Here is an 18,601-nt window from a genome sequence, read left to right as displayed (position 1 = left end):
TGCACTCCTCACTCATTGTTCCCAGCACAGGGTCCCTATGGTGCTCCCCAGTGGGCCCACATCTGATTCCCATGCTCTCTGCACAGTGTCCCCATGGTCCCCCATGGTCCCATGTTGTGTCTCCATGATCCTGACTCAATGTCCCTGTTGTGGGGTCCCCCTGGTCCTTCACGGTCCCTCCCAGTCTCTCTGGTCCCACATTGGGTCCCCATGGCCCCGACTCAGTGTCTCCAGTATCCCCAGCACAATGTCCCCATGGCTGTGGATCTATGTGCCCACCTTGGGTCCCACTTCACTGTCACAAGGACCCCAAGAGGACCTCACTACAGGGCCCCTCCCCATGGTGCTGACACATTGTCCCCAGAGTCCCCAGCACAGCGTCCTGATGATCCCAATGCGGAACATCTAGGTAGGGGCCCCATGTCCTCAGCAGTGTCCCCATGGCCCAAGCTGGGATGATTGCTGGCATGATGTCCCCATAGTTCCAGCACAGTGCACTCATGTCCCCGCCTCTCTCTCCCCTTTTTTGAGATGACCTGGGGACACCTCACCCTGTGCCACCCAGAGCCATGGGGACACCGACATGATGGCTGCTGACAAGTTTGGGTGCCCAGGCCTGCTCTGTAACTCGAGACACCTATTTTTGTACCCTAAGCATCTATTTTTGTCCCCAGACCACAGGGCTGGCAGCAGGGGGATGGCACGTCTTCCCCTGCACCTCTATCTTCCGAGGGCTGTTATCGCGTTGGGGGGGCTATGCATGACGAAGCCACGTGGGTACATTGACCTTTTCTCCCTGGGACACCTGTTTTGTCCCCCAAATCTGGGGACAACCCCAATGACATATGCAGGACATCGTGGGGCGGCTCAGGGGCCAGCAGGAGCCGCTTCACGGAGTCCCTCGGCCGCCCGGCATCCTTGCAGGTACCGTGGGCACGGGGCACGGTGGGCGAGTCGAGAGGAGCGGCGCCTTTAAAAGCAGCGCGGCCCCTTTAAGAGCATCGCGGCCTCTTTAAGAGCAGCGTGGTCCCTTTAAGGCCGCGGCCACTCTTCCCCCGCGTGCGCTGTGGTTGCGCCACCTTCTGATTGGCTGTGCGGCGACTGAGAGTCACATCGCTTCCTCCGCAGCTTGCGCGTCCGCCGAAAAAAAGAGTCCCTGCCGTTCGCCCCATTGCGCAGCGGGCGGAGGGATCCACGGGGCGGTGCTTCGGCCGGGATCACCTTGGCAGCGCGGCGGGGCGGCGTGCAGAGCGGCGGCGGCGCTCGGACAGGACGGGCGTGGGGCGCGGAGGCGGGAGCAGCACCAGGAGGTAACGGCGGCCTCCGGCCCCGCACAGGGAGGGCGTTGAAGGAGGGCGAGCGGGCAGCCGAGGCCGCCGTCGTCGCCGGACCCGACGTTTAAGCGGGAGCGTTACGCTCAGGGCCGGGCGCTGAGGCGCCGAGGGGAGCGCTGAGGGGAGAGGGCGGCGCGAGGCGGCTCCACGCGGCAGGGATAACGGCAGCGCTGGCGGAAGGGCGGGCGGGTGGGTGCCCGTAGCGCTCCGCCCGCCCGAGCTGAGTCAGCCGGCGACGCCGCGGCCACGTGCAGTGGCTCCGCTCGCCTCCTCCCGAGGCTCCCGGCCGTCCCTGCCTCGGGGGTTCTATTCATCCTGGCGCGGCCGCCGGCCCCATCCCCCCGCCCCGTCCCGGGCTTTGAAGCGCTCGGGGTGCGTGAATGGGGCTTTTGTTAGCGGACGGCGGCCGCCCGTCGGGGCGGCGAGGCGGCGTGCGGAGCCCGCTTCGTGCCGTGCCGCTCCGGGTCGGCGGGAGCGCCCCTCCCGGGGCGCGCGTGGTGCGCAGGGCCGGGTGCTGGTACCCTCCCGCCTCGGGGGCGGCTCCAGAGCACGCGCCGCCACCGGGCCGGGTGACGGGGGTAACCGGAGAACCGCATCCCACGTGGGAGCCGAAATCGCCGCCGTCAGCACGGGGCTCCGCGCCCCGCTCCCGGAGCAACGCTCGGGCGGTTGCGAGTCGTGGCGGAGTGGCCGCGTGGGGCCGGGGCCGCGCACCTCGCCGTGCCCGGGAGCAGAGCGCCGCGGCCACGTGCCCGCACTGTGCGTCCCCGGGGAGGGGGTGGGGGGGGGCGCGGGGCGGTGCCGCGCTGTGCGGGCCCGCACGTACGGCATGGGCTGCTGCCGGGCGAGGCCTCCCGCTGTAAGGCTCTGAAGCACGGAGCCCTGATTTCTGCCGGTGTGCGGCGGAGCTGCTAGTCCCGTGCCAGCGCAGCCTGCTGCGCCGTGAAGCTGGAAGATGTGCGCGCTCCAGCTATACCCCCTAGAAAAGTTTCTCTTTGTCGTCTCTACTTCGATTCTTTTCTTTGAAGCCTGCTCCGTGCCCTTGCCCTCTAGAAAGGGCAGATGCAGCAAAGCAACACGTAATGATGGTACGCAACGCTCATCCTCCTGCCTGCTGGCTCGCTGGCCCATCCCGGCCGGCCCCACGAGGGCTGCCTTTGGAGGCCATCTTGCAGTTGCATAAGGCTGCGGCGCAACCTCCCGCAGTAAGAGTCATCTTCCCCTCCCTGTGAGGGGGGCTGGCGTGTTGGCTGCCTGCTCTGCACGCAGCTAGGCGGCTGTGTCTGTGGGGTGGGGGTGGGGGGGGGGTTGGCTGTGCCTCCTTCCTGCCCCGGGGCAGAGCTGGGATGCCGCAGCCGGAGGTTCCCTGCTGCAACTCGCGTTGAGTCACCCCGCTGCTTCAGCCCTGCCCGCTGCCCTCCAACGGTCCTGCCTTTCTGGAACGTTCAGCGGCCGGGGAAGCACCGGCCATCTTGAGCGTGCCCTGCCTGAAGCGGGGTGATACCTTTGGGGATTTAAGAGTTATGCCCCGAGAAAGGAAAGCAGCTTTGCTTGAGGAATCAGGCTTTGCAAGGTATTACTTCTCCCTTCCTAGCTCAGTTCAGAGTGCCTTCAGGTGTTCCTGAGAAGCTGATTTAAAAAACAAAAAGTGGGAGATGCCAGACATTCCTCTCAGGGTTATAAAACCCCGCCTTTGAGTATTGCTCCTTGCAAATGCATGAAAGTAGCATACAGGAGGAAGCACAGGAACACTGGGTTCCCTGCAGCCAGGCAGATGATGTCTGGGATTTTTTTATTTTTTTTTTGCTGCTGCATTTCCTCTCTCCCCCTTGGGCAAGGTCACAGCATCTCCATGTCTCTGATCTCCTCGAATTTGCTGGAAAATCTCAGGGGTTTCTGACTCAAAGCGACTTAGCTCTCCTCCCTTTTTATACAATTGTAAAGCCTCCGGGGCTTGAAAATCACACTTACAAATGACTTGTGGGTGGGGAGTTTCCACGAGGAGGAAGCTGCCTCTGGAGCAGGGAGGCTGAGCTCCTGCCTGCCGTTGTGGGAATACACAAATCGCACCCTGTGCTTGTCTCCCCCTGGACCCCATTCCCCACAGGCCCTTTCTGCTGCTGTTTGCAGAGGCAGTTTCCCGGCAGAGCCTCTTGCACTGCCCGGCAGGTGCTCCAGGATGCGCCGGCAGATGTTAGAGGGTTGAAACACAGTGTTCAGGTCTGAGCAGTGGGCATCCCCGTAATAAGGCGCCTTTGTTGAGGCTTTTATGTGGGTAGGCTTTCTTGTACTGACTCGAGTGAATCAGCAGCTTCTGGCAGGGCTGAGGTGAAGGACGCCTGCCAGGACAAATTATGGTTTCTGCTGGCCCGTCTTTGCGCTCCATTTCGCGCAGCAATGAGGCGATGGTGAGTCAGGGCTGCCTGCGAGAGGATCGGCACGTAGGTGGGGGGAGCGGCTGGCGGGGGACCTCCGTGCTGTTCCCTTCTGCTCAGCCCAGCTTTGGCGGAGCTGCTGGTTTATTAATGCCCTGTACAGCTGGAGGTGCAGCGTGTGCAGTGAGCTCCTTTTTTTGTAGCAGATGGAGTGCATCCTTGTGTGGCTCAGTGTGCTGATGGCGTTCTGAGGGCGAGCAGCCTCCCCATGGGTAGCAGTGCTCTTGGGGTGGTGGCACCAGCACGCCAAGAAGCTGAGCCTTGCCCAGCCAGCAAGCACAAAGTCCTCTCCCACCTGGGCATAAACGCAGAAGGAAGGTGTGCAGGGAGGAGAGGTCAAGCAGCTTTTAGCTGCATTGCTGCTTGAGGACAAAATCCCCAGTGGCGGGTCGTCCCATTGCAGCATACGGCTGTGAGGTTTCACTTCAGCTTTCTCATGGGGTCGGGACCTTCCCTGCTGTTCTGGAGATGGTTTCATCTTGTGGAGGCAAGCATGGAGTTTCTTACTCCCAGAAATAACTAGTCTTGAGCCCTGTGGAGGCTTTCTGCCCCCCCGCAAATGCAGGGGCTGTGGGAGACCCCACGGTGTCATTATTTGAAGATGGCCCTTGAGGACATTCAAGGTTTCTTTAGTCCTGTTCGCGTCGTCTGCCCCGGTGTTATGTTCAATCAACTCAAGTCTGCTTATCTGTGCAGGCTTAAAGGCCGGGTTAAGCTTAGGTGCACTTGGTGTGGTGAGGTGCGTCCCCGCATGCAGCACGCCTGCAGTCACGCTAGCAGCTGGCCGCCCGGTCCCCAGGCTGCTAGGAGAGATGGCCTGAGAGTGGGCAGGGAGCGGGCAGCGCGCTGCCTGTGCACTGAAGCACTTGAATTTTGTTGCGTTGTGTAGCTCCAGGGGAAGACTGGCAATGAAGAGAAGCTATGAAGGGAACTTCTGCATAGAAGGCAGGTGAGCTTTGGGTGGTGTACATGGGGAATGACATTTAAATAGAAGTGTGTCTTGCCTGTACCTAAGACTCTCAAGTAGGAACGTAACGATAGTCTGACCCAGTAGCAGCTTTCTTGTTACCTTCATATTCATCACGTGGGTGTGTTGGTGTCTCTGCATGGTGAGTGAGCAGGGGCGATCCCTAAACCCAGCACCGTTTTCCTCTCTTGCAGACACCGAACTCCAGTAACCATGTCGAAGCACCACGATGCAGGGACCGCTTTCATCCAGACCCAGCAGCTGCACGCTGCCATGGCAGACACCTTTCTGGAGCACATGTGCCGCCTGGACATTGACTCTGAGCCAACCATTGCCAGAAACACCGGCATCATCTGTACCATCGGTATGTGGATTCCAGAGAACTGTGGCTCATGTTAGGCTGTGAATCTCTGTGTTGGTGAAACTCATTGTGGGAATGTGGGATGGCTTCTGCCTTCATCCATTGCCAAGGCTGTGTCTGTCTGTTGAAACAACACAGCTTTCCCATGCCTGCCTGCCCGGTTTTATTGCTAGGAGTAAATCCAGCCAAATCTGAACTGGTTGGGTTCAAATGCACTCCCAAAAGTCAAGTTAAGACAAAGGAGCTGATTTCGTGTTGAGCAAGTCTGTATCCACTACACCTCACTTATCCCGTGCACGTGAAACAGCTTGACGTTGGTGGGTTATCTCATTATTTATTATCAAGTTAATATTCAAACTGTTTCCTCCTTCTAGGCCCAGCCTCCCGCTCTGTGGACAAGCTGAAGGAAATGATTAAATCTGGAATGAATGTTGCCCGCCTAAACTTCTCGCATGGCACCCACGAGGTAAGGGTGGGGATGGGGCTTACTCTGCCCTGAACTTGGGAATGCTGATCCCTTCCTTCCCTTCTGCAGGAAGGGATCCAGCTTACTCCAGAGCTGCTGTGGTAGTGTAGGAAGACGAAACTTTTTAGCTTTATGTTTGAGGGAAGCATGCCAACTGTAAATACCAAGCCTTTTAGACTGCTGATAACATTTCAGTGCTTTTTAGAAGCAGCTCAAGTTGTTTCCACACCCTTCTCTGCACCTTCCTCCACCTGGGAGCCAGGTAGCTGATATCTGAGGTCCTTTGCTTCTTTCCCACCCTCGTGGGGAAGTGAACTCTTGTTCTCTTTACAAGACCGCTGCTTAGGAGTTAACTGTGCACCTCTGCAGGAGTACACAGGTATCAGTTGTTCACCGCGCTTCACTGCTGGAGGTTTTGCAAGCGGTCAGCAAATAACCATGTCTCAAAAGAAGGTTGTAAGTCATTTGAAATAATTACTATGTGTATTTGAAAGAATTGAGCTCCTGGATTTGCCTGGCTAGCCAGCCGCTCAGATTGTGTTCCTGGTAGTCATGAGGCTAGCAGCATGTCACTTGCGAGGGGGGCAATAAACCTCTAAGGTCAGGAGAAATCAACACTGCTTGTGGTGGACGAGCCATTTTTGATATAAATAGATAAGATCCTCAGCAACACTGCAGGAGCAAAGGATCCCATTCCAGGTTGCCGAGAATGCCACCCTTAGCATTGAGGCTGAGTTCTTAGACTGGCTGCCCTCCAGCTTTCAAAATGTCAAACTGTAACCAAATGACAGCTGTCGGTGGCTTTACTTAGTGAACCATGAGCCTTGAGGTGCGTAACAGCTCGACCTCTCACCCTCATGGCCTTTAAAGGCCACAGGGCACTGCAGGAATCAAAAGGTCTGATGTTTAGCTGCAGACAGCCGTTGGACCATGACTGTTATTGGCTTGTGGTAGCAGCAGTGTGCAGGCTGCAGATGACCAAAATTTGAATGTAGAAAGGGCTGTATGGACTGACTTCACCCCTCAGTGGTCATGTGCTGCTACCGACTAGGTGGCTCAGTGGGGAGTTGGTGACCAAGCTTGAACCTTCTAAGCAGTCTGAGCACAGTGCTGTGGTTGGTGTGCTTGTTAGCTGAGGTGAAGGACAGGGAATGTGGTTTGGCTTTGGGTGAAGTACAGCCCAATTGCATGTTTGGTTTAGATGGAGGTTAGGTGACAGCAGTTGGTCTTGCTGCAATCTCCTGCCCAGTTTGACTGCCAGCTGTAACCAGGCAAGCTTGAGTTCCCTTCTGGTTCCTCAAACACTCCGTTGTCCACCACAGTTGCCTGGGGTTTTCGTGTGCTGCACATGTTTCAGTTCCAGTGTTCATCCTAAAACACGTAACAGGGCTCGAGTTAACAGCTGCGACCAGATGCTAGACCTTGAAGCTCTTTCATGGAGGAAGCCTGCTTTTACTTCAGCTCCTGTCAGCATTCCTGTCACATGTAATTCTCGAGGAAGTCAGACTCCCTAGGAGCTGGTCATTGATCTTTATCAAGTAATAAAATGTCCCGGGTGACTGGGAGCAGATAAGCCCCACGACTCTGCTCAGGCATGTTTCCTGTGCTGCCTCTGTTATAGCTGCGGTGTGTGGAAGGGCCAGGTGCCTCCTCAGTCTCTGCTTGTGCACTTGATCAGTGAACTTAATTTTTTTCTGCTCTTGAGAGTTAACTGCAGTGTATTTCTGGCTGAGGGCATGCACACCAACCTGAGCACAGCTTGCTGCAGCTGCACCTTCCTGATCCCAAGGCAGGTGATGTGAGGGCAGCCAGGTAAGCCAGGCTGCATGCTGTCATCCCGTGCCACAGGGAGGGGAAAGGGCATTTCTTATCTTCAGGAGCCTGCCAAGTGTTGCATAACTCTGCCAAGCTTATCTCTAGTGTTGTTTAAACTAGATAGCAAACTGACTTAATGATCATCTGAAGCTTGTTTCAGATGATTGAAATGGGAATTTCCCTGTGAAACTGTCCTGTAATTGGCATTACTAACAAAATGCTCATGTATGTCTGGAAGGGTTTTGAAGCCTGGTGTGCGATGACAGAGCCTTGAATTTCCGGCTGTGGTTGCTTTAGCTCTCAAAATAAAATGCAAATACGTAAAGGGATAATATCCTCTGAGTAAATCCTTTATCCCTAGGGGAGATTGGAGCCAGAGTTGTGAAAGTGTCCACCCATATGCCTGACAGCAGAGCAGAGTCCTTGGTTAGGTCGTGCTGCTGGGACTGATAGTTGGGGGTAAGGTTGAAAGCCTCTGGGGCAGTGGCACCTTCACTTTCGAGCTCTGAGGGGAGGAGGCAGTAGCTGTGTACAATTGTCGCTTAGCTGCGATGCGTTCCTGGAGTTCAGTCCTTCCACACGTGCAGTCCTCCAGCTGCTGATGTTTTATCTTGCTTGAGTAGTGTTCAGGGTGTGCAGCACAAGCAGTTGGGTAGAAGCAGGCTGAAAGTTGCTGTCTCTTTTCCTTTCCAGTATCATGAGGGCACAATTAAGAACGTGCGAGAGGCTACAGAGAGCTTTGCTTCTGACCCGATCACCTACAGACCTGTGGCTATTGCACTGGACACCAAGGGACCTGAAATCCGAACTGGACTCATCAAGGGAGTAAGTTGCTCTCTTTTTTTTTCCCCTCACCTTTTCCAGTGCCTAAGACTAGATAATGTTATTCCCCTGGCCTGCTTTCTGAGAACAAAATAACTGTACAGTCTCTGGCATTTGCACCACAAGAGTCTTCAAAAACTGCTGCAAGCTGGGAGGCAGCTTGGTTTTTTCCCCACTTTTCTGAAGTACTTGTTTTGACATGCAGAGTGGCACAGCGGAAGTGGAGCTCAAGAAGGGCGCATCTCTCAAAGTGACCCTGGACAATGCCTTCATGGAGAACTGCGATGAGAACGTGCTGTGGGTGGACTACAAGAACCTCATCAAAGTTATAGATGTGGGCAGCAAAATCTATGTGGATGATGGTCTCATTTCCTTGCTGGTTAAGGAGAAAGGTGTGTAGCAGCCCTCCCAGGATTCGCTAGCTCTGCCTGTTTGGTCTTCCCTAAGAATCTTAGTGATTTTTTTTACCACCCCTGGAGTGGTTCTTTAAGTTCTGTATTAAAGAAATGAGCACTGACATCTAAGGCTTAATGCTGCTATGAGATGTTAAAGTTTAAAAAAAAGTTTTGCTCAGCTTGGGGTAATTAGCTTGAGCTGGCATTCACTAGTCATCTAAAATACCTTGTACAGATGAATGTGTGGGGGACGTGCATCTGCCTATTCACCTATGTTAATTTATTCTTTCTATTCAGAATTGAGGGAATTTACAACATAAACCCTGTGTTTTGTGGTTAGAAACTGAACTAGCTTTACTGGTAATGGATGGGAAAGTTAGTTCCCCAGTGTTTCCTTCATAGTGGTTCAAAAAGCTGCTCTAGCCTGAAGTTATCTCCTGTAACCTCAGAGTGTGCAGGGAGGTGCAGTTGAGGTTCTTGGATATTATGGGATGGCTGTGAGCTGAAATGTAGCCTGCTAGTTCTTTGAGGGAGGCAGCCCCAGTCTCCTGCATGGGGAAAAAATCTGCTGTTCTCCCATGGGTAAGTTATAAGCTCATGTGTTAGGGAGTCCAAGGAGAGCAGTGGTGCACTTCTATCTTGTGTGATTGCTGTAAACACTGTGGTTCTCAGGCAACTCTGGCAGGGTGGAGGTGTGGGAGCTGACGGTGGGGAGCTAACCCTGCTGTATTCTGACTGTGGGAATGGATCTGTTTCAGGCAAGGACTTTGTCATGACTGAGGTTGAGAACGGTGGCATGCTTGGTAGCAAGAAGGGAGTGAACCTCCCTGGTGCTGCAGTCGACCTGCCTGCAGTCTCAGAGAAGGACATTCAGGACCTGAAATTTGGCGTGGAGCAGAACGTGGACATGGTGTTCGCTTCCTTCATCCGTAAAGCTGCTGATGTCCATGCTGTCAGGAAGGTGCTAGGGGAAAAGGGAAAGCACATCAAGATAATCAGCAAGATTGAGAATCACGAGGGTGTGCGCAGGTGAGCTTTGCATGAGTGACACTGCAAGTCCTCCACCCTGTAGCAGTAGGATGCGGCCCTTTCATGCTGTAGCTCCTCAGAAATCTGCATCACTCTTTGTAGTGAGTGTGAGTTCAGACTTCCCTGTTCTGGATGCAAACTGGTGAGCTAATGCATGGAATCACCAAATGTGTGACAAGCTATCAGACTAAAATGTATCAGGTGAACTCTTGCTCCTCTTAATCTGTTTATGTATGGCTTAAGGAACTGTCCTATGGCTTGACCTTGTTTTTCTTCCTCCTGCTATGGTATTACAGGATACCGGAATGGCACCTGGAAGGTCAGTGTGCTGGTAGTGTGACTGCGCATCAGGCTCTAGAGTGATGCTTCCTTTCAGAAAGGGGAGGACAAAGCAGAGGGTCTGCCCTCAGAACAAAGGAGATAATGAATCTCTTCTCTTGCTTTCAGGTTTGATGAGATCATGGAGGCCAGTGATGGCATTATGGTGGCCCGTGGTGACCTGGGTATTGAGATCCCTGCTGAAAAAGTGTTCCTTGCACAGAAGATGATGATTGGGCGCTGCAACAGGGCTGGCAAACCCATCATTTGTGCCACTCAGGTGCTCAGAACACAAAGCTAGCTTGTAACTGCTGGATGTTTGTGGGTCTAGCAGGGTGGGAGTGACAGCAGCTGTCCTTGCATGCTGCGGGGAGATTCTGGGGGCAAGTCCTTGATGGCATTTGCTAGTGGGTGAGAAGCAAGAGCCAAGAGATGTTGCGGTGGCTGAACAACTCATCTTGAGGCACTTCAAGGATTTGAGATCTTCCCCAGTAAGGCTTGGCTGCTGAAGGCTCTACTCCTTAGAACCTTGTACTATGTGAGCCTTCCAGGCTGTGACCAAACAAATTTTGGGGAAAAATAACCTGCACTTTGCATCTTAGAGCAGCACATCTGTATCTAACAGAAGGATTGCTCTGAGTTGCTGTGTCCCAGGTCTCTTAGAAGTTGCACCCATGCTGCTGCATTAGAAGGAACTGGAAAAAAGAACAGCGATATAATCTTGTTCTGGGAACTGCAAGTGAAGGGGGGAAGCTGACACTCCTCAACTTTGTATGTTTCAGTACAGATCACGAGCAGACAGACCTCAGGCACTGGCAGGGCTGACTTTCTAGCTGTACTTGCTCTGGGCACAGGCTGTGGAAGTGTGTGCTTCTGGTAGGATAGTGCAGACTGACTCTAGGCAGTCATTAGGTGAGATTCTGGATGTACCAGCCAAACGTTTCCAACTGGAACAGCGTGTCAGTAGCAGCCTCAAAAAGGGACAAGAGCATGCACTGCAGTAAATCTCCCAAGTTGAGTTCCTTGGACCAAGCCCTGGTGCTGAAAAGTTGAATTGGAAAGTCAGAATACAGCATCTGTGGTGCTGTGTGAGTTAAATCCCTTCGGAAAATGAGCAAGTGTAGAGCAGGAAGAAAATATCATCTTTCTTGCTATAATGCAAAGCTTGTTAGGGTGCAGGCCCCTCTTGGCTCTGGAACTACAGGAGAATGTCTCTTCCCTGGCACTAATCAGGCTGTATCCCAACTTGTACCTTGCAAGTGCATTGAAGTGCCTTAGTGGAAAAAGCAACTGCTTCCTTCTGCCGAATCCTGACTTCTTTGGACTTGTTTCTCTGCAGATGTTGGAAAGCATGATCAAGAAACCTCGCCCAACCCGCGCTGAGGGCAGCGATGTTGCCAACGCAGTTCTGGATGGAGCGGACTGCATCATGTTGTCTGGGGAGACCGCCAAGGGAGACTACCCACTGGAGGCCGTGCGCATGCAGCACGCTGTGAGTAGCCGTCCTGGTGCAAGTGGCAGTGCTCTGTCTTCCATCTGAGTCCACACCTGAAGATGTAAATGCCTGGTGCTAGGTGGCAGCACCTAGCGGTGTACAGCAGCAATTCTTTGGTTCATGCTCCCACTGCGGGGTTTGTTTTACCTGGCATGGTGCTGGGGGGTCTGAAACTTCACATTGAATGCTGCACACTACTGTCAGGTGGAGCTGAGAACTGCTTTGCAGTGCTCAGAGATCTAAAACTTTGATTGAACCACATTCATTTTGATTTAAGGCCAAGGTGAAGGCTTTTTGACTGCTACCTTGGTATGAATTTCTTTGAATGCCTTATGCAGTTTAGTGTTTTAAATGCCTTAAACTTCCCCAAGGTCAGGAAGCTGCTTATTAAGCAGTGTGTTTCTAGATAACAAAAAGTATTGGCTGACTCCTCTGGACCGGGGGGGGATGGGGAGGAGGCTTGAGATATTGCATCCAGCACCTGGTGCATTTGGTGGTGGGAGTGTTTGTTGCACGAGTGCTGACAGCACCATGTTTTTTTACATGCCTGAACTGCCAGAAACCTCTGCTCTGCTTCAAGTTAACCCAGCTTGTGTTTCAGTTCATCAAAAAATGCCGATGCCAAGCATCTAGAAGTACTGGCTTTCCCTTCTCGCTAGGGCTGTGAATCACGGTAGTTTCACCTGCGGTTCAGGTGATACAGATGAAAGCACTGAGCTAGTGTTTCTGTTTGCAGTGCGTTATCTAAACATCTTGTACCTGGTCAGTATGGAGTGCTGCTTTTTTCACATGGCAAATAACAAAATGTGACTTGATAGTGACTGCTGGCTTAGAATTCAGCTTGTAACTGCGGACTCAAAGTTCTTCCTTAGTTTTTCAACCCTACTTCAAGAGGGTTTGTCTTCCTACCAAGATTTGGAAACTTACTGCAGTGAATGTTGTAGTTCTGGCCCGAAAGCTTAGGTACAGTGCAACCTGTCTGAGCTTGTAGCTCCATACCCCCTGCCCATGCTTCCTTCTTCCTGCAGAGCAGGGGAATAATGGTGCTCCTTCTGCCAGGCCCCTAGAGATCTACTGGAAGTTTTCTCCTACTCTGCAGAGGAGCAAATCCAGATTTATGTTGTGTAATGTATGTAGGCACAGGCGGCAAGGTCATCAGCAGCACTGCAAATGAGCAGGGTCTGCACTCTTTGCACTATTTAAATGGCTTAACTCCTCTCTCCCAGAGTTTTGCTGGGTTGCTGCGCAGTTTCACGTAGCAATCACTTTCCAGTGAGCTTCACAGGAATGAGCCTTCTGTTTCCTGACTGGCAATCTCTGCAGCAAGAAAGAAGTGCTTTGAAGTTGGCAGCAAGTTTCCAAATGTTGGGCAGGCTGTTTCCTACTTCTTGGAGTGGGCTTTCTTCCACTTCCAGCTGATGATCTACAGTTGCCTTAGCTTTCAGATGCTGACCTGGCCCTTCTGTCTAATGGGACCACGTCATGCGTAGTTCTTCCACTTTCCTTCCTTTCCCTTCCACCCTGCAACCTACCTGCATGCCAACTACAAACACTTGAACCATTTCCATGCAAGTAAGGCCTGCTGTGATGTGCAGTGAAGAATTGCTGTGCCCTTCTGAAGCCATTTTCAGAGCAGGCACTTGGACATGCACACTCTGACTCTTGCCAATGGGGAAGCAGCCTTACCACTAAATTCAGGTTCACTCTGCATGTAGTGCAAAGCTGCCTGCCACTGGCCTGGGAGCTGAAGGTGTGCTGCCTGCCTACCAGTGCCTGCAGTGTTTTCAGGTAGAGATGTATATTCCATTTGACCTAAGAGTAAGCGTGAAGCCAGCAGAAACAAAACTGAGTGCTTTAGGACCAGTGTGTTGGCTCTGGATTTGTGTTCCTGTCTGTAACGTGTCCTGTTATATTTAGACATAAGACACTTAACTACTTTGGCTTAAACTGTTATCTGTGGAAGAGGGATAATTCCAGCATCATGAACAATAATCCATTAGCACCAGAGTAGCAAAATTTTTATTGGAAGTACAAAGCTTTCATGACAATGGCACTATAGTCTTTGCTTTAACATCAGCTTGTCATGCTTTGTGTGGCAGCTGTTCCCTTTTGGGAGTAAGGAGATGAAGCATCCTTGAGAAGATCAGCCTCTGCATGCTTTTCTAGTCTCTGCAAGCCTTCTTTATCGGGTTGTCAAAGGTGAGCAGAGCCTTCTGAGATGGGAATTGTCTTCTAACATGAGCAATTCTCAGGCTACTGGGATGAATTAAATCACTGAACTTGTTGCACGTGCTTAGGCTGTGACCAGCAAGCCTTTAATTGTGCACCTCTGGTCTGTCTGAGCCTGGCATAAATGCCTCACTGTAGGTGGTAAGACAACCCTGTAGGGAAGGCTTGCTTCTGTTTGTTCCTCTATTACTGAAAGAGAAGTTGGCACAGCACTTGGGTGTGAAACTTCTTTGGCTCTTAGTTAAATTAGATGAAGCCAGGAGGGAGCACATCTCCCTTTCCAGGGAAGAACCATCAGGAAGTGAAATAAGCAGCTGCAAGGAAGTGTGGTCTGAGGAGTTACGCTTCAGTCCCTGAAAAGCAAACTGCATTTCATTGCTCTGAAAAGAGTCCAAAATACAGCAAGAATGCCACTGTTGAGATGCCTGTCAGCTGGATGGTGTGGGGCAGCCAGTGCAGCTGCAGTATGATGTGTGGCATTGCGTTCAGCAGGCTTGCAGCCTGAGAGCCAAAGAGCGTTTCGCAGCCTGACCTTTAGTGTCCTCTTGCATGCATTACTATGACAATTAAGCAAATTAATGTGATCTCATGTTACTCTGGTCTACTTTTCCTTCTTTTCTTTCCTCTTCTCTGCCCTTCTTCCTCGGGCCTGCAGATTGCTCGTGAGGCTGAGGCTGCAATGTTCCATCGTCAGCTGTTCGAAGAAATCTTACGCCTCAGTGTACATCACAGGGACCCTGCTGATGCCATGGCAGTAGGCGCAGTGGAGGCCTCCTTTAAATGCTTAGCAGCAGCTCTGATAGTTATGACCGAGTCTGGCAGGTAGGGCTCAGAGAGGGGAGAGGCGTAGGCTCTGTGAGGTAACTGATGCTTGTTCCCAGCATGCGGGCTAGATATGTGCTGTGTGCCAGGCATTGCGGGAATGAAACCACGCTTAACGTTGCAGGTGTTGGTAAGCAGTGCGCAGCTCTGGTATCTGCAGGGCAGGACCCCAGGTAGGTAGGAGCAGAGCAAGAGTGCCTGGCAGTTGGGCATGAATGTCACTTGAGTGTGGGCTCAGTAGGGCGAGGTGCCGCCAATTGGGGAGGAAAAACTTGGAGGATCAAATTACTTGTTCATTAAGGTGGTGCTGAAGCCGATTTTGGCTCATTGGCAACTCTTCTGAAAGTCAAGCTGGCAGCAGTTCTGTGACACCTCTCTGACAGAGCACCTCACCCTACCCTGTGCTGTGTGCGTGACTGACATGAATGTTGTCTTCCCGAATGCGTGTCGCTCTTCTAGATTGCCCGTGAGGCGGAGGCCGCCATCTTTCACAGGCAGCTGTTTGAGGAGCTGCGTCGCCTGACCTCCCTGAACTGCGATCCCACCGAGGCCGCTGCTGTTGGCGCTGTGGAAGCGTCCTTCAAGTGCTGCAGCGGGGCCATTATTGTCCTCACCAAGTCTGGAAGGTAGGAGGTAGCAGGTTCCCTCGGCTCTGTGACTGAGTTGGGGGAAGGAGACCCGCACAGAGTGCCTTGAAATAAAGCTGTAGCAGCGAAGCCCAGGTTCTGGCAGCGGCGATTCCTGGGAGGTGGCAGACATCTCAAACATCTGCACACACGCAGCGCTGGGTTCCCAAGCCTGCCAGCGTGGCATCGGCACCAGGCCCTGCCCCTTCCTGTTCTGCACGGCACCTCTGCCAGCAGCGCTGGCTGGAAGAGTGGAGGGAAAAAGTGCTGTGGCTTCCAACTTCTTAGCAAGAAGTCCTCAAGTTAGCAGTAGAGTTAGAAGTTCAGCAGATGCAGAATCTTTTAATCAAGGCTTTGTCCTCTTGAAGGAGCTGTAGTTTGGCTGCTACCTTGCTGAACCTTTTGGGCACCAGCCCAGCTCCCCTAAGCATGAGAGGGGTGAAGAGAGGAATGCTTAACCAGAATTGTCAAACAAGGGAACTGAATGTGTTGGAAGTTGTTACAAGCTTCCCAGTGCCTGCCTGTGAGTAGTCCTGCTGAAGAAGCAGGCATCCAGCTTCAAGCGCTGCCAGGTGAGCTCAGCAGTGTGGCCGCAGGTGAGGCAGCGATGCGGGCTGGAGCTGTGTAGGGAGGGATTTCTGACAGGCCGTGCTGACAGCTGCTGATACACTGCTCTTCCTGTTGTGGAGTGGAAACGAAGCACAGGGCTGTGGCCTGGCCATGAGCAGCTTTTCCATCTAGAGGAGCCACGCTCAAAGCGTGTTGGACCATAAGTCTCAAACTACTTTCTGGAAGAGAATCTGAGTATCTTGCGTGGAGTTGGCAACGGAACTAGTGGTGCAATGGAGACATGACCACGTGCCTGCTGGGCATGGCCTACCTGAAGAACCCTTCAGTGAACCCTTAACCTAAATTTACAGCTTAAAATGATTTGAAGCAGCCACTTTGTGCAGAGATGAGGAACGACTATATGAGCACTGAGTTTTGGATACCCTTCTAAAGTTTCTTTGTAAAAGGTTCCAGTCTTACACTTGACCTTTTTGGAAAGATTTGAACTCTGGTATTTGAATATTTTTAGCTGTGGATTCTGTTACAGCCTTGGAGTACCTGTGTCTGTTAGAGCTGCTGGGTGGTGTGGGGAGGATTGTCTGAGAGCTGGCATGTGTGAGTAGGGGCTTTTGAACCAGGTTCTTGCTGAGCTTGGCTGCAGAAAACAAGGTTTGCAAAAGCTAACAAAGCTGTTGGCATGTATGTCAGAAAGATGGAGCTGTAAATGGCATGGCTGTGCAGCTTTCATCTCTTCTTTTTTTTTTTTTTTTCCCTACAAGCAGAGCCTAAGGGAGGGGAGGTTGAAATTGCCACCCAGTGCATGCTGCCTGCTGTATGGAGGCACTGGTGCCTGTATGTGGGTGGCAGCTGCATTCACAGGAACTTGTTGCTCCCTACAGTGAGACCAGATGAAGGCACTTGCTTCAGTGCATCTGCTTCGGGGGTTGGGAGGATGAACGTGTGGGATTAAATGTTGGCTGCCTCTCCTCTGGGGCTTAAACCCCTTGGTGAGCTGTGGTCAGACCCATTTTTGGGGTGGCTCTGCCTTTCCCTGGCATGGTTTTTGCCCTCTGGAAGCATCCTCCTCAGCAGCGCTACTTCTGCAGGCTTGTTCCACCTTTTAAAGTGAGGGTTCATGAGAACAGTGGGAACTTGTGGGGACTGCTGAGATGCCAAGGAGAGCTTGCAGAGTTCGGAATAAATGGCACCTAGCCACCTTCACGTAGCAACAGAGGCAAATAAATGCTTGTGTCCGGGCCAGAACATGCAGATGGCACTCTGAAACCCAGGGGTGAGGCAGTCTCACCCACAAGACCAGCATAGGGTCTGTTGCCTTCTGGTGTTGCACAGCCCCATTGCTAAATGGAGAAGTGAGTTGAGCGTTGAGCTCTGCTGGTAGAGCTTGGCTCTTGCAAGCATCCCCTGGTCACAACGTGGCACGCTTCCAGAAGTGGCAGGGCTCTCCAGGATGACGGGCAGAGCCTTGAGCTGCAGGCGGAGGTGGCTCTCTGGTTTCGTCTGTGCCGCAGTGCGGTGCCTCACACTGTGCCTGTTCCTTCTTGCAGGTCTGCACACCTGGTGTCCCGGTACCGCCCGCGGGCTCCTATCATTGCTGTCACCCGCAATGACCAAACGGCGCGCCAGGCGCACCTCTACCGCGGCGTTTTCCCCGTGCTGTGCAAGCAGCCTGCCCATGATTCCTGGGCAGAGGATGTGGATCTCCGTGTGAACCTGGGCATGAATGTTGGTGAGTGATGTGCTCCTTCCTTGCTCTCGGGGCTAGGGCCTGCCCTGTGCGGGGCTGCAGCGCAACCTGCAGCATAGGGACGGTGCTGGTGCTGCTGTTGGGATCTAGGGGACCGTGGTTGCATAAGTGCACTGCATCTAACGGGGAAATGGGACGGTGGTTTCGTCACAGCAGCCTTGAAATAGCTGCCAGCAGGAAACCAGGTTTGCTTTAATAAGCTAGAGAAGGAGGATGTGAGGGGACCTGGGTGCTGACACTCTCTTGTCTTTTTCCCCAGGCAAAGCCCGTGGATTCTTCAAGACCGGGGACCTGGTGATCGTGCTCACGGGCTGGCGCCCTGGCTCCGGCTACACCAACACCATGCGTGTGGTGCCCGTGCCATGAGCTGCTGGCACCCCCACCTCTTCCACCCCCGCGCCCCTTCCCCATGCATTAGGCCAGCAGTCGCTTGCGATGTTCTCCTCGTCCCTAGCGTGGATTTAGGTTGCTCAACACCACCGAGTGCAGCAGCGGGGGAAGAGACCTTAAATCACTCAATACTTGAAGTGTGTAGTTGTTTCCAGACCTCTCTCTCCCTGTAGTTAGCCATATCAGAGCAGGGCCCTGTGCTCCTATGTCCCCCTAGCTTAGCACTGCCCTCAGGTTGTGGCCATGCCTCTCCTTGCCCCGGCTGTGGGGTGATGGGGAAGGAGCAGGCACTTGTGGTGAACGGTTCTGCTGCTGCACACCGCAGCTCCCCCAGGTTGGTGCCCTCTGTTCCTGAGGGGTCATGGGTTGTCCCCTCTGGGCTTACACTCCAAAGGTGTGCTCCACAGTTTGTACAAGAAACCCAAACCAGAATGCTGCTCGTTGTCCCCCTGGGTGCAGGTGGGGTCCTGCAGGGTGTTGGGGTGCAGGATGGGTGGGGGAATGCGCGCTTCATCTCCATGCAGCCACCTGCCCTTATGGTGTCCGTCTGTGTTGTCGCCTGTCCTGAGGGCATTCCTTCTGTCTGCGCGCCCTGTTTGCTCCTGTGGGTGTATCGGGTTGTGGAGCAGCACTGTGCACGTCAATAAAGAGCTGAGCACCCCTACCTTCGGCTTCGTGTCCTGCTGCTGCGCGACAGTGGGGTTACGTGTGGGGCTGGGGCTGCTTTGGCACCTAGAAAGGAGACGCGGGCGCTTTAAAAGGCGGGGCAACTCCGGGAAACCA

General features: G+C 53.2%; 1 protein-coding gene across 3 annotated transcripts; it reads left to right on the top strand.

The window, feature by feature from the left end:
- On the top strand, window positions 1,154–18,482 carry PKM (pyruvate kinase, muscle). 3 transcript variants are annotated; one of them, XM_021407036.1, is made up of 11 exons: window positions 1,154–1,310; window positions 4,931–5,100; window positions 5,472–5,563; window positions 8,072–8,203; window positions 8,406–8,592; window positions 9,354–9,624; window positions 10,072–10,222; window positions 11,282–11,434; window positions 14,948–15,114; window positions 17,229–17,410; window positions 17,688–18,482. In XM_021407036.1, the coding sequence occupies exons 2-11, from the start codon at window positions 4,950–4,952 to the stop codon at window positions 17,792–17,794; spliced, it is 1,593 nt and encodes a 530-aa protein (XP_021262711.1). In that variant the 5' UTR covers window positions 1,154–1,310; window positions 4,931–4,949; the 3' UTR covers window positions 17,795–18,482. The 3 variants fall into 3 exon arrangements, with proteins under 3 accessions (XP_021262711.1, XP_021262710.1, XP_021262709.1); XM_021407035.1 differs by lacking the exons at window positions 1,154–1,310; window positions 14,948–15,114 and adding exons at window positions 4,694–4,718; window positions 14,322–14,488; XM_021407034.1 differs by lacking the exon at window positions 1,154–1,310 and adding an exon at window positions 4,695–4,718.

This window comes from Numida meleagris, chromosome 9, assembly GCF_002078875.1.
Source record: "Numida meleagris isolate 19003 breed g44 Domestic line chromosome 9, NumMel1.0, whole genome shotgun sequence".
NCBI classification, from domain to species: domain Eukaryota; kingdom Metazoa; phylum Chordata; class Aves; order Galliformes; family Numididae; genus Numida; species Numida meleagris.
The sequence above is the reverse complement of the archived record's forward strand: the minus strand, read 5'-3'. Positions and strand labels throughout refer to the sequence as shown.